The sequence below is a fragment of the Equus asinus genome, chromosome 4 (assembly GCF_041296235.1).
Source record: "Equus asinus isolate D_3611 breed Donkey chromosome 4, EquAss-T2T_v2, whole genome shotgun sequence".
In the NCBI taxonomy this organism is placed as follows: Eukaryota; Metazoa; Chordata; class Mammalia; order Perissodactyla; family Equidae; genus Equus; species Equus asinus.
In genome coordinates this window covers 41,388,907-41,404,035 of record NC_091793.1, presented here as the reverse complement: position 1 = coordinate 41,404,035, position 15,129 = coordinate 41,388,907, and the positions used below count along the sequence as shown (strand labels likewise).

At 39.2% G+C, this 15,129-nt stretch overlaps 1 protein-coding gene across 2 annotated transcripts in view; it reads left to right on the top strand.

The window, feature by feature from the left end:
• The window catches only part of GNPTAB (N-acetylglucosamine-1-phosphate transferase subunits alpha and beta), a 75,114-nt gene extending 67,417 nt beyond the window's left edge, over positions 1–7,697 (top strand). For both annotated transcript variants that reach the window (XM_014835021.3, XM_070507158.1), the window contains exons 19-21: positions 719–886; positions 4,075–4,165; positions 6,210–7,697. In XM_014835021.3, coding sequence (XP_014690507.2) covers positions 719–886; positions 4,075–4,165; positions 6,210–6,287 — 337 coding nt within the window. In that variant the 3' untranslated portion in view covers positions 6,288–7,697. The remainder of the gene's footprint in view (positions 1–718; positions 887–4,074; positions 4,166–6,209) is intronic.
• The last annotated feature ends 7,432 nt before the right edge of the window (positions 7,698–15,129 follow it).

Here is a 15,129-nt window from a genome sequence, read left to right as displayed (position 1 = left end):
ACTTGTTCCTTTGTCCTCTGTATTTCCTGTAAGTTGATAGCTGGATCTGAGGGCTTTATTAGATTTAAGTTTTGATTTTTTTTAAAATTTTATCAAGTGCACTTCAAAAGTTGGTATTATCCCTACCTACCCTTTTAATGGGCCCTCAGTTTAGTGACTTCTGCCTTGAAGGGAACTTGAAATGGTAGAGAAGCACCACTGTAGTCTGCTTTTTGACAGAACTCTAGCATCCTAGAGGTTGGCTGGAGACATAAGAGGAAGAAGTCATCAAACTCATAGAATCTATATCTACAGGGCACCATCTCTGTCTCAGTTATCTACGTGACTCTTCTTAGCTATATAACTCGCAGTTCAGAGCACTTGGTTTTAGGTACTTAACTAATTTTTTCCCTGGCTGCCAACAAAATGCACCAGTCAGTTAACTACATTTATGGAGCACTTAATTGGGGATGTGCTAAACGGAAATCATTAAATTAATTTACTCCTACAGCTAGAAGGCACTTGGAAGGTTATCTTCCCTAGTTCTTTTCGTTTTACAGGTGAGGAATATCCAAGAAAAATTTTATGAAACATTACTCCCCCAGAGAATCCTATCAGCAAATCTAACAACTTGGGATATAAATCCATTCAATGTATTTGGAACCCACCTTTCTTCCTTTGTTAGGCCAGGATCATCCTTGTGATAACCAATAACCCTGGGTCTCTGTTTAATTTCCAGGAAGTTTGTTTGCCTGAATGACAACATTGACCACAATCATAAAGATGCCCAGACAGTGAAGGCTGTTCTCAGGGACTTCTATGAATCCATGTTCCCCATACCATCCCAGTTTGAGCTGCCACGAGAGTATCGAAACCGTTTCCTTCATATGCATGAGCTGCAGGAATGGTAAGTCCGCGTGTTCCATAGACGTGTGTGTGTGTGTATTTTTTCATAGTGATGAAATTTCTTTAATGTGTTATTTGCTCTATAATTTCTTTGTCAAAATACACTATAGTTTGTATTGAGCTTCGTAGTTGAAATATGATTTTTATTGAGCTCACTTGCCGAGCACATCTGAGCCTTATTCATTGTCATCACTGCCATCAGAGTAGCTACCCTGGTTCTTGAGTACCTGCTATATGGTGGACAATGCTGGGCAATCCATTTATTCTACTCTTTACATTTAAAGATACTGTTATTGCCATGTTACAGATGAGAACATGGTAATAGAAGCTGAGTGATTTGCTCAAGGTGAAGTAGCTGATAAGTGCCAAATCCAGCCTGATTCCCAACCCTCCACATGTTCTACTATATTCCAAAGCTGCTTTATATTGTTTCCTACATTTTTTATTTTACTACCGTTTCCAACACTTCATTATAAAGATATTTTTATCTTTCACTTTAGGAAGATTTTTGGCCCCCTTGCTCCCCTTTGCCAGGTGCTAGGAATACAAAGATGAAGGGAATATGGTACTAGGCTTTGAGGTGCTCACAGTTTATTCAGGAAGACAGAAACCAGGCAAACAGTTATGATACAGAGTGCCATAGTAGATTCAATGCTTATTGTAGTATGGAGGAGGGAGCAGCTAATTCTCTTAAGGGAAGCTGACACTGGGTTTGGTTTTGATTTATGAAAAGCACTTTTACAGGTAGGAAAGAGTATTCCTGGTGGAAGAAATGGCATGTGCAAAGGCCCGGAGATATCAAAGAGTGCTATGGAGAGGGAAAGGAGAGATTGCAAAGGGCTGTTATCTGAATTAGATTTTTTTCTTTAGAGAATAGGGCTCCCCAGGAGGGATTTTTTTAGATGTTTGTTGTGATCAGACTTCATGATTTGGAAAGATAACTAACAGCAGTGTGGGGGTTGGGCTGGTGAGGAAGTTGTTTGGAGTGAGGCAGTGTCGTCTGGGAACTGGTGGCGGGGAGCCAAGTAATAAGCATTTCAGTAGTCCTGGAATCAGACAGTCAAGGTAAGAACCAAGGACACAGCTCAGGGGATAAAGAGAAAGCAGTAGACAGAATTGGGAGAGATTTTAGAGAAGAAATTAGCAGACCCTGGCAACTTGGAGTTGGATAAGTGAGACAGTTAGCATGTCTCTTGCTAATAGCTATATGTTTTTATTTTCATAAGGAGAAATTATTACTAAAGCATGGGTCTTGTCATCTAGAAATGGCAAGGAATGGCTTTTCACCATTTTCACTCTCCTTTAGCTCAGAGGAAAAAGATTGTTGAGTGGTTCCAAGTGTTCACCCCCCAAACTCAGTTTGTGACTAAATTTACCTTTAAGGGCCCAACTGAGTAAGAAAGGAGTGGGCTTAAGAGAAGTTGGAGAGGACTTTGATTTCTGTGTCGTACAAGTGAGACAAATCAGGTGTGGGCGGGTCTTTGCAGTTCCCTGATCTGGGCTACTTTTCCCTCGTTCTGCTCAGTTTCTGCATCCTCTCTCCCTGCTGACCTACCAACCCTGCCCCACTTCCTAGAAACTTTTCTTTTTCTCTTTCCTTCCATGACACTGCACTCTTGGGTCCCCTGTCACCTGTCCCTGGTTTCCTGCATTGGCTTTCTTCCTGTTCCCCTTTCTTGGGTATAGCGCTTTTGGCACTGTACAGCAGTGTGTGTCCGGTGTGCTTGTCTCTCCTGGTGGACACTGAGCCCTCTGCAGGGGCAGAGACAATGTCTTCTTGTTCTCTGAGGCCTGGTGCCTCCCTAGCACATGGTAGGTGCTCAGTGGATTGGTAGCTGGGGGAAGCTTGGTTCACCTCCACCTATTATAGGATCTCTGGTTTTTGGGGCATCTCATTAGCTGTGTTCCAGCCTGTGGCTTCTTAGCTCTTTAAATTACACAAAGATTCTGAATGACACTGTAGACATTGTAACTAACTGAGCTGGTTGTGATCCTATTAATAGATGTAGGAAATACAGGAAGAAGAGCAGAGTGTAGGAGAGTACCATTTTGAACACATGACTTGATCAGGGTAGAGACATCCACTACCAGACGCTGTAATGAGAACCTAAAACAGCACAGAGGCCTGAATTTGGTAGTTATTAGCGTATCTTCCAAGCCTTACGTTAAGCATTATTTAGTCTTCATAAAATTATTCATTACTCCAAATTACAGATGAGGAAACTGTGCGATACTCCCTCTGTTTATCCCCAATATCCTGTCTCCAAGTCCAGTCGATCTTCCTCTTGGAATGTCTCCTCAGTTGCGTGTTTGTTTTCATTCTCACCGCCCCTCATTCTTTTTTCATGCCTGGACTAACTTGATGGCCTGCGTCTCGTTACCTGCTTGTGACATTCATCATTCAAATTGCCACCATTTTCACTTTGATTGTGACTCATACACATACCTGTCGTTTCATCCACTTTCCCGTTGCAGTGTTATGTCCAAACCCCAGTGCATGGTTTCCCAGAACAGCTACAGTGCACGCCCACGGCCTTCCCCTGGCGTAGCTCTCCCTGATGCCGCTGTGCCGGACTTCGTTCAGCTCTGCAGCTTGCTGCTCTGACTCTGCTGCTGCTCATTCCCTTTCTCTGCCCAGTGCTTCCACCTCCCTCCACAGCTTAAATGAAATGTCACCGTCTCTGTGGTGCTTTCCCTGTGTCTCTAAGTTTTTCTACAAGACTTTGTTTTTGTTAACATATATTTCTGTCCATCTTGTGTGATGGCTAGTCGTCTGCATGTCAGTGAATACCCAGGCTTGTGAGTACTTCAGAGCACAGACTTCACCTTGTTATCTGTCCGTACGTAGTCACAGGAAGTGTTTATTGAGTGACTGAGTGAATAAATCAGTATGAATGAAAAAATAAAAATGAATGAAAGAGTGCTTTTGTTTAAATGCCAGAAGTAATTTTCTTAGCTCCTCTTTTCTGCCTAGATAACTGTTACGAATTCAAATGTAATATTTACTATGATATAATGAAAAATCTGAACTCACGTTGGAAATGTGTATTGTGTTAACATTTTAGAATTGCCTCCTGATAATGTTTTTGTGTTTCACGTGTTGTTTTTGCTAAACTAATACATTCAATAACTTTCATGACAGTGAACCCATTCAGAGAGCTACTTATTTGCCTCCTTCTCTCTGAACAGGAGAGCATATCGAGACAAATTGAAGTTTTGGACGCATTGTGTACTAGCAACATTGATTATATTTACTATATTCTCGTTTTTTGCTGAACAGGTAAGTTTTATATATTTTATGTGGAGATCACACTATTTCTTGATATTAGCATCTCATTCTTTAGAAAATGATATAAACTCACAACAAGAGAATTTTAATTTCCTTTATTCGCTTATAGCTCATGTCAGTATGTCAAATAGATTTCATATGTTCAGGCAGCAAACATAATAGCCTTTTATTCATCTATCTTCTAAATTCATTGCCAGTATTCTTTTTACCTGGAACTCAGTAGATTAACTTGCAGACTTCAAGCTAAAACTGAAAAGCTCTAAGTATTTTTAACCAAAAACAGGCCTAGAATCCTCATCTGGTACTAACTTTTTATGGGTCTCCAATTTTTTCTTTCTTGTAACCTTTCTAAAAGTGACTGCGTGTCTTATCTTCAGACTTCCCACTGGTCTGTAGACGGTGCCTGGGATAGTCTCACTGTTACATGTCCTCTCAATTCCTCTGAATTGCTGGGAGTTCTTCTCGGGCAGGCACACACACAGCCTCCTTCCACTGAGGGTCCAGAAGTAGGAGGGAGATTTGTGAGGTAAAAAGAGAAGGATAAGAGAATCCTTAATAGGCTGCAGCTATGAAATGCTCTGAAGAAAAAGGATGGAATAAGGAAGGGAACAGTGTCTGGGCTGACCAGACTTGTGAGGGGCAAGTGGACCTTGCCTCAGCCTCCATTCCAAGTGACTGAGTGGAGCTTTTGTAGCTGTCACTTATGGGAAACTCACACCGAGGAGGAGGCGCAGCTGAAGTGCTGAGCGCTTTAGGACAAATGGTGCCTGGGCGTCTGCCGCAGGGGGAGGGACACTCAGGAATGGAGATTGGGCAGGCGGGCAGGACTGCAGTTTAACCTTCATCTGCTTCCCAGAGGATTGAAATCTTGTTCTCGATATTTGTTGTCATTGTTCCTGGCAGGTAAAATCTTCAGAAAAAATCTTAAAAAGACTGTACCTGCTTTTAGAACAGGCGTCCAGTGAGGAACCTATGAGTCAGCTGTGCGCTAGCCTGCCATGGGGAAGGAGAGGGACCCTAGCTGAAAGGAGCAGCTGGTGTCGGTGAAAGGGAACAGGAGAGTCAGTCGTCCTTCTGTATAGTTTATGCCAGCAGAGATCAGGGAACCAGAGAGGGAGGAGGAGGGCAAAGGCCGGGAAGAATAATTCCTCTCTCCTCTCTGGCACCCTGCTCTTCACCCGCTCAAATCAAATTCCATAACCTCTGCCTCACTCAGAAACAAACCTTGCCAACACCGCCCTCCCTCTGCCCCGGACTCCCAGCTCATCGTTCACTCCATGGCAGCATATGCCTGGGCAAAGCCCTGCTTCCACCTCAAGGTGGAGGAGTAGCCAGCAGGATCCCAAACTGAAACCATAAAGAACATGCATGTTTTTCTCATTGAAACTTTATTGTAATGATGGTCAGGTTTTTTATTTCAGATATATTATGGGTAAACCATTTCTGTGAGAAAAAAGTATCCAGGTTCTAAGCTACTAATTTATAAATGAGCTTTTACATCACAACCCATTCATAAATTGGGTATTACCTGTATTTTCAAATGATTATTGCTACAGTGAAGTATAGAAAAAAATGTTGATAGGATTTTTAATATACAGTTTTTTTTTTTTAAAGAATCTGTGTATATAGTCATTTTTAAACCCAGGGACAGTAGTCTTAATGGCTAAACAGAACTATCTTCCTTCAATAGAAAGAGTTGACAAACAGACATTGTGAAAATAAATAGCTTGGGTAATCTCTGTGTAAAAACCTGTAGTTATAGGTCTTAGAAAAATGAAGCTTAGGCCAAAACAATTTTAATCCTTGTGGGTCTTTTGTGAGCACATATCTTGGCATATTGACCTATGAAGCCAAATAAAATCAGTAGTTGGCTTTGTTTTGGGGGAGGAATGATGGAGACTTGTTTGCTGTTTTTTATGTATAAGACCGTGGAAATGATTAAGGTCATAAGACTTTCCGAAAGAAAGTTTAATGTATTTACACTCTTTTGTCGTCGTGGAGAATTAAAATTTATTTTCTCTATTTGATCATTCAGTTAATTGCACTTAAGCGGAAGATCTTTCCCAGAAGGAGGATTCACAAAGAAGCTAGTCCTGATCGAATCAGGGTATAGAGGATCTTCATTTGAAAATCATCTACCTCAGCATTCACTGAGCATTTTAAAACTCAGCTTCACAGCGATGTCTTCATGGTGCGATGCTTAGCCAGCTTGGCCTGAAGAAGGAAAAATGTCCACTACAATACTTGCTTTGTGGCATGACTCTAGCTTACTGATCAGGAGTTGTTCAACCAACACACTGAAAACTTGTGTACTGAGCAGCTCTGAATTGGTTTTACTTTTAAAGCATCTGTTCATGGACCTGTCGTTCTTTTAATGAAAAGGCTCACTGATGAGAGACAGCTTCTAAGTTCCCATTGCAATTATTGCCAGCTAACTTGAACCTGAGAAGCCTAGGCCCACTTGGGAGTGATGCTAAGAGACCCCAGTCTTTGCATTCTGAAGCCTTTTGTTATGGTTTTACATTTTTGTTTTTTTGTTTTTCTTTTTTCTATTTCTCATTTTAAAAATAACTAGTTACTAAGTTAACTAGTTATTCTTGCTTCTGACAGCAATGAATTAGGATGACTAAACGTGTTTTTATAGATGTTATTTAAATAATGCAGCAATATCACCTCCTATTTGCAATACCTAAATTATGGATTTTATTAACGTTTAAGGCTGTATAAGTGGTCTTCAACCACTTACAGCAACTGACAAGCTCCGTGACTGATGTCTGAAATACTTTGTGCTTGTTTCCCTCAGCCCCTAAGAATCCTGTGATTTCATGTGTAGGCCTAATTGCAAAGGGCTAGAGTCAAGTAGCAGAGCTACTTTCTAGATGTATTTATGTTTTGGAATGTACATATTTAAATAGAAGTGCCTCATTTTAGAAATGAGCAGTGCTGATGATACTGGCACATTACAGTGGTGTCTTCCTTAATACTCATCAGTATATTCCAGCAGCTATCTCTCTCAGTTGGTTTCATAGAATGCAGGGGTCAGTAAACTTTTCTATAAAAGCCACATAGAAAATTGCAGGTCACATGTGTCTCTGTTGCATATTCTTCTCTTCTTTTTTTTTTTTTTTTTCTTTTTTAACAATCCTTTAAAGATGTCAAAACCATGTTTAGCTTGCAGCTGTCCAAAAACATGCCACCAGTTGGATTTGGCCCACAGGCCTTTGTTTGCTGACCACTGGGATAGAGGATTAATATTTGTATGTTTGGGTAAGCCCTGACGTTCAGCCATATTTTATTTATGTCATAATACAGTGGCTTTCTGGAGACGAGTTTCCATGAGTCCTTTTTGAACTCTGACAGGTATTGTAGATCATGATCTCAACAGTATTCTTTCAAAATGGCATAAATATTTTGTAAAAAGAACTTGAAATGTAAATACTGTGTTTGTGCTGTAAGAGTTGTGTGTTTCAAAAACTGAAGTCTAATAAAGACTTACATTTTGTCTGATGCTTTGATTTTTAAATCTTTGAGGAGTGAGTTTATTATTATCGAGATTCAGTGATCACTTGAGTGCTTATATACAGTGTGTCAGGGTCTCTGCTAAACACCACTGAAATTAAATGAAAAGCAGTATAAGGAGAGAGTAATATTATAACGTACTGGAGAGTGTCACTTTATAGGGGAAAATAAGTTAAAAAATGGGCTTTATCATATGGTAAAAATTTAGAGAGTATCTGAGTGTCATTCTAAAAGTAAAGAATTTATTCTAGAAAGGTATTAGAGAAATGAACATTTGGGTGTGATGGAGATTTCTGTGGTTAGATAAATGTAGTCCACATCTAATTAGGTGCTTAATAGGTAATGGGATGGATAATAGAATCATAGAATATTCACAGAATCATTCATCTAATGAGAATCATTAGAATATGGGAACCTCAGAAGTTGATGAGGAGTCAAATGGTTTAAAAAATTTTAAAGCCTCCACACCATTAGTTCACATGAAATCCTATCAAAGGCCAGTATATAATACAAAAGAAGAAAAGGTGCTCATCCTGCCAGACTGAAGGGGATGCCTCCAAAATCCCAGGTCCCACAGGCAGTGTCTCTGCATTTTATCATTGAGGACACCAGGACCAGGAAGATTACCGTGTCTTGTCCCAGGTCTCACTGCCAGTTAGAGGCAGAGGTGGGTTGCAGCCCGGGTTGTCTATCTCTTTTTTCCATCCCTACCAGGCTCTGCTGCCTCTCCATGACATAGTGACTCATGCTGATGAAGAGCACACTGTCTGCAGTCAGACTTCCTGGAGTCCTGGATCCTAGACATGGTTTGCTACAATTCAGCTTTCTCTTCTAAAATGTGGCAGGCAATACTGGTGTCTACCTCATAGGCTTATGGTGACAATGAAAGGAAATGGCATGTGTAACACACCCAGCACAGACCCTGGCAAATACTCCTGCCTGGTAAATGTCAGAGATGATGATGGTAGTGATGAAAGTTTGTGCAAAGAATTGTTATCCAGGTAAAGGGTGAGATTGCTAGTGTAGTCATTAAGGTGAGATGATTACATTGCCTTTAGCTAAGAAAATGACACATTTTCTAATTAAAAAATTTTTTATTGCCTACTTTATTTCCTCAAAAGTGTTTATTTTTTAAATTATTTCTACAAATACCAAAAAGTGTACAAATAATGACTAACAGATCAAGGATTTAAAAGTGAAGTGTAATCAGAACTTGGGTCAAAACATTTAAGGAAGAAACCACCAATCCCACAAAAATTCCTCCAGAGTATAGAAAAAAGAAGGAAAACACCATCTAGCTCATCCCTTGAGGTCAACACAATCCTATACTAAAGCTTGGCTCAGTTACCACAGAAAGAAACAGGCCATCTACCTCACAGAATCCCAAACAAACACTACCAAGCTGAATTCAGTTATTCCCCAAAGGAGCAACACTTTATGATCAGGCTGAGTCTATTCCAGGAATGCAAGGTTGACTCAACACCTGAAAATCAATGCAATTCACATCAGTAGGACCAAAAAGAGAAACTGCATTATAATCTCAATGACTCTTTTTTTCTTTAAAAGAGATTATTGTGAAAATTTAAAAAGAGAGTCTAGCATAATGACTTCCCATCTGTTTAAGAGTTATCAAGATTTTGCCACATTTGTTCACTCTATTTTTGTTTGTGGATATATTTTAGAGTAAATCCCAGACTAAATGGAGAGAGGAGTACGGGGGAGGTGAAAGGGCTTCCCTAATAACGGCTATGTCTTAGCACATTCTATGTGCTATGAGCAGAAATCTAACTCAACTTGCTTAAGGAAAAAACAAAGGGGTGCAAGAGACACCCTGCCAGGCCTGTTGCTCAACACTGCCCGTCTCTGCCTCTTTCTGCTTTTCTCCGTCAGCCCTTCTCCCCGTGGTGGAGTTGTGGCAGCTCCTCGCTCACATCCCCTGAGGGGCAGGAAGCTTCCTGTCTGACTCCAATTTAGAAAACCCTGGTGGAGATGCGTTACTATGATTGGCTCAGTCTAGCTTCTGTGCCCATCTCTGTGGCAAGGGGGATGGATATTTTTTACCAAAAGAAGGAGGAGAGGGGTGCTGAGCCGACAAAAACACTCCATCTTCACAGAATAAAGATTGGGCGTATATAGAAGACCAAGTTCCTGGGTTAATTACTCAAGTTGAAGGCAAGTTGTCATACTTGAAAGCAATTGGAAACATCAACTCTATTGATTATAATGCAGTGAACCTTATAAATTTTTCATTATTGAGAAGATTCAAAGAAACGTTTGTAAAGCATTAGTACAGTACCTGCCACATAAATTCTCCATAAATTGTTCACAATCATGGTTATTATGGCTTGAAATTGGTCCCAAATTACCTTTCTGATCTTCCTTTTGCTTTTCCCCTCCTGCCGGGAGTTTGGCCACATTCTGTGTCAGCCACATTGCATTTTCCCAAATGTGCTGTGCACTTTTATGCCTCTATTCCCTTGCAGATGCTATTCTTATTGCTTGACCTGTCTTTTCCTTCCTTGTCTATCTGTTAAACTCCTATTCATACCCCAAGATCCATTACCAATAGTTAATCTACTGAGAAGTTTTCTAAGAGACTATATACTTGAGTTCTTTTGAGATGATAAATAAGGAAACAAGGGATGTAATATTTAGGCTTTCAAGCAACTTTGACAAGATTCTACCCCACAGTTACTAAAGAAAATGAGAAATCATTTTGTCAGGAATCCAGGTAATTAGAGGGAGTAAATGGGTGATGATATATATGGAGTACTAACAATGAGGTCCTCTAAGAATTAGCACTGAGACTTGAACTAGGCTGTCTGAAAGGGAGATCAAAGTCAATAAAAGTCTGAAGCCTTTCTTTGCCAAATCTTAAAAGAGGTAAAATATGATTAAAAACAGAAAAAAAAATTTGCAGAGCTCGTACCAAACCAAGGCAGGTACAAAAGTTGAAATATATTTTTAAATTATTTGGGGGAAAATACATATATGCACAGAAAAAAGAATGAAAGGAAATAATATCCCAAATTTAAAATTGTGTATTATCTCTTGGTAGTGAGATTGAGTTTTATTTCCTTCATTAATTATGTATTTATCTTCTAAAAATTATTTTACAATGGATATTAATTACTTTTATAACCAGAAAATTTAACAGTAAATTTTAGGTAAAATTATAATGACTTCTATTAAATTTTTAGTGGAAATGCTTTTTATTAGCCAGCACTATAGCTTTGAAAATCCATAAAATGCCAATTTTAAGAGACTTCATGTAATAAAATAGTAATTCCACTTTTTGTTTTTATTTAGTTGGGTAAGGAATAAAATTTGAAACTTGAATATAGATGAGTTCTCATTTGGAGATAGAAAAATCAAGGCTCATGACATTCAATCTTGGCTATTCCTGGGGAAAATAATTCATTCATATCCTTTTTTCCTTCCTGTTTTTCACATTTTTAAGTTTCCTAATGTTTGAGAAAATAGGGCAATAGCATTAGTAAGTCACCAGATAGAGATGTTGAGCTGTCCTTGTTAAAGTGACAAATCAAGTTAGTGGTTCCAAACTTTAGTCAGCCTGAGAGTAACCTGAAGAATTTATTTAAAATGCAGATTCCCAGTCCCCACCCGCAGAGTTATTTTGGTAGGCTTGGATGGAGCCTTGGAATCTGAATTTTAAAAGCCCTTTCCTTACCTCACCTCTGCAAGTGATTCTGACAGGGGCTCGCCCATGAAACACATTTTGAGAAACTGATATTTGAAGCCATGTGTACATTTGAAAACATTTAGAAAAAGAGTACAAATTGAGAAAGAACTGAGTAAAACCAAGTCCTAGGGAACTCTGACATCTAAGGGTCCATTGAAGGAGGAAAAGCTAGCAAACTACTGAGAAGATTCTGGAATGATTAGAGAATGTGTAGCTATGGAAGCCAAAGAAATACAGAATGAGGGAGGAAAAAAGAGTGGTCAACAGTTCTGACTATTGCTAAGAGTCAAGTGAGATGAAGACCAGAGAATGTCCATTTGATTTAGCAACATGGAGGTCACTGGTCATTTTAGAGTGAGCACCATTTTGAAGAAGTGGAGGGGCTAAAGTTGGTTTAGAGTGGTTTAATGGGTACATGGGAGCAGAGGAAATTGAGGTAACAAGCTTAGTTCATTCTTTCTAGAATTTGACTGCTGAGAGGAAGAGACGGGAGCAGTAGTTTGGAAATAAGGCCAAGGAATTTTTTTAAGTTGTGAGAGATTTGAGTACTTGTAAATGTTAATGGGAGGGATAGAGCAGAGAAAGAGAGATAATGGATAATGTAAGATTCTTTGAAGACAAGAGGCCATGGAACTCAGAACACAGGAGGAAGGACATCTCTCCTAGTCTGAGAGGAGGGAAGGATGAACACAGATGCAGGTAAGTTGTAGGTTTGATGGCAGAAGTTTTGGAGTGTGTGGGTTTCAGTCTGAACAGTTTTCTCAGAAAAAAATAGGAAGAAGGTCAAATACTAAGCGCGAAGGGAGGTAGCAATGTTGAAGGTTGAGTAGAGTAGAAAAGGCTGTTAAACTGGTAACTGGGAGAATGCGTTGGCCAGAGGAAAATGGGAGAATTTGGGGCAATGTTGAGAGCCCAACTGAGGCTGGAACTCATAAATTTAAAGTGCTACAAATTTGCCCCATTGGGTAATTTCCTCCACGGTCACTGGAGCAGGGGTGGGCACAGAGAAAGATAGTTAGGTGTTTGCAGAAATAACATTTTGCCAGACAAATGTAGTGAAAACATTGGCTGTTATTTTCAAGAGACGACTGAAATGATGGAATCTGAATATAAGACAAGAGGAGGGCTCATGGAAAAAGGAAAAGTAAAAAGATAATGGATTTGAAGTCCTGATGAGACAGGAAAATGGTTATAGTGGGAACATACGAAATTAAGTGAGCTTGAAAGATTGGAGGTATTGGTTTGAGGGTGGGATATCTGAAAGAGGAATTTTGAAGGTGGACAGCAGCTTCAGATGTGGCCATAGGAGTTGGGAGACTTTGAATGGAGTGCAGGGGCAGGTCATTCTAGATGAGGACCTTAAAGGAACTGAGAGGCCAAACGATGAGAGCAGGAGTCAGTGAGAAGATTGTGCCAGATGCCATAATGTTCAGTGAATGAACAGGGGAGACCAGGAGGTAGATATCAAGTCTGCTTGGGATGTCTGCCTAGAAGATTAACTTTCCACAATATGCTTTGATTCTTTCTAACTGTGATTTAAAAACTATCAACTAGCAATGAATAATCTTGTCTCTTTCAAACCTTCTAAAGAGGCTCCTTCGTTTTGGTGAGCAGAGTTATAGAAGGGGTGCAACAGAAACATGAGAAAGTTATGTTGTTTACAGAAGAAAGTGGTAGAGTGACTCAAAAGGGAAGATCCAGGGCAATGGGAAAGGGGAAAAATAAAGAAGAGGTATAGTGGGGAGGCAAGCGAGTAATAGAGAGAGTGGGAGAGAACTGGCAGCTGCCATCAGGATCTCCTATGGGGACTTGGAGGGAAGGAGCTCCCTGGTAAATGTATGTCTAGGTAATTTTCAACAAGGGAGTCAAGACCATACAATAAAGTAAGTTCTCTTCAATAAACAGTGTTGGGAAAACTGGACATCCACATGCAAAAGAATGAAAGTAGACCATTATCTTACACCATACACAAAAACTAACTCAAAATGGATTAAAGACTTGAATGTAAGACCTGAAACCATGAAACTTTTAGAGGAAAACATAGGCAGTATGCTCTTTGACATTGGTCTTAGCAGCATCTTTTCAAATGCCATGTCTGACCAGGCAAGGGAAACAAAAGAAAAAATAAACAGATGGGACTACATCAAACTAAAAAGTTTCTGCACAGCAAAGGAAGCCATCAACAAAACGAAAAGACAACCTAACAACTGAGAGAAGATATTTCCAAACCATATATCTGATAAGGGATTAATACACAAAATATGTAAAGAACTCATATCTCAACAACAAAGAAACAAACAACCCAATTAAAAAGTGGGCGAAGATCTGAACAGACATTTTTTCAAAGACGACATACAGATGGCCAACAGGCTCATGAAAAGATGTTCAACATTATTAATTATTAGGTAAATGCAAATCAAAACTACAATGAGATATGACCTCACACTCGTCAGAATGGTTATAATTAACAAGAAATAACAAGTGTTGGAGAAGATGTGGAGAAAAGGGAACTCTCATACACTGTTGGTGGGGATGCAAACTGGTGCAGCCACTATGGAAAACAGTATGGAGATTCCTCAAAAGATTAAGAATAGGAATACCATACGATCTAGCTATTCCACTGCTGGGTATTTATCCAAAGAACATGAAAACATAAATGCGTAAAGATACATGCACCCCTATGTTCATTGCAGCATTATTCATAATAGCCAAGACTTGGAAACAACATAAGTGCCCATCAAGGGATGAATGGATAAAGAAGATGTGGTATATATACACAATGGAATACTACTCAGCTATAAAAAAAGATGAAATTTTGCCATTTGCAACATCATAGATGGACCTTGAGGGTATTATGCTAAGTGAAATAAGTCACGGGGAGAAAGTCAAATACCATATGGTCTCATTCATAGGTAGAAGATAACAACAATAACAACAAAAACAAACACACACATGGATACAGAGATTAGATTGGTGGTTACCAGGGAAGGGGGGAGGGAGGAGGGTGACAGAGGTGACAGGGCACATGTGTGTGGTGATGGCTGGTAATTAGTCTTTGGGTGGTGAACATGATGTAGTCTACACAGAAATCGAAATATAGTGATGTACACCTGAAATTTATATAGTATTATAAACCAATGTTACCTCAATAAAAAAATTTTAAAAAGGGATGTCTAGGAAGTTTCTGTTTGATGTGCAAAGTGTCACCTCACTAAACTTTTAATAAAATCAATATCATTTAGCAATTATAGGCAGAATTGGATGGGACAACATGTGAGAGATTGGCCTCAAGATTGTGAGAGCACTGACTACCACAGGGTCCTTCTACACCCGTCTGTGCAAGCGGTTTTCCTTTTGATTAAATTAACTTCTTAGATCTATTTTGAGAAAACTTCCTTAAAGACTCAGAAATGCCTTGTGATATTTTATATACTCTGAGTAACTCACATTTGAAAGAACTATTATATTTTCCATCCAAAAATCCAGATCTGTTAATAAAATATTAATTCTAATTTTTATGATTAAAATTTTTATTATTTATGTTATTAAATATGTCTGGCACTGGTAGGCATTCATATGTTTGATATTCAGAAATAGTATACCAGTGACTCAACAAGCAATCATTATAACATTATTATGTTGATACAATATTATAATATCGATAGCTTATATTTATTGAATACTTGCTGTATGCTGTCTAGTGCCAGTAAGAGTTTTCATGCATTATTTCACT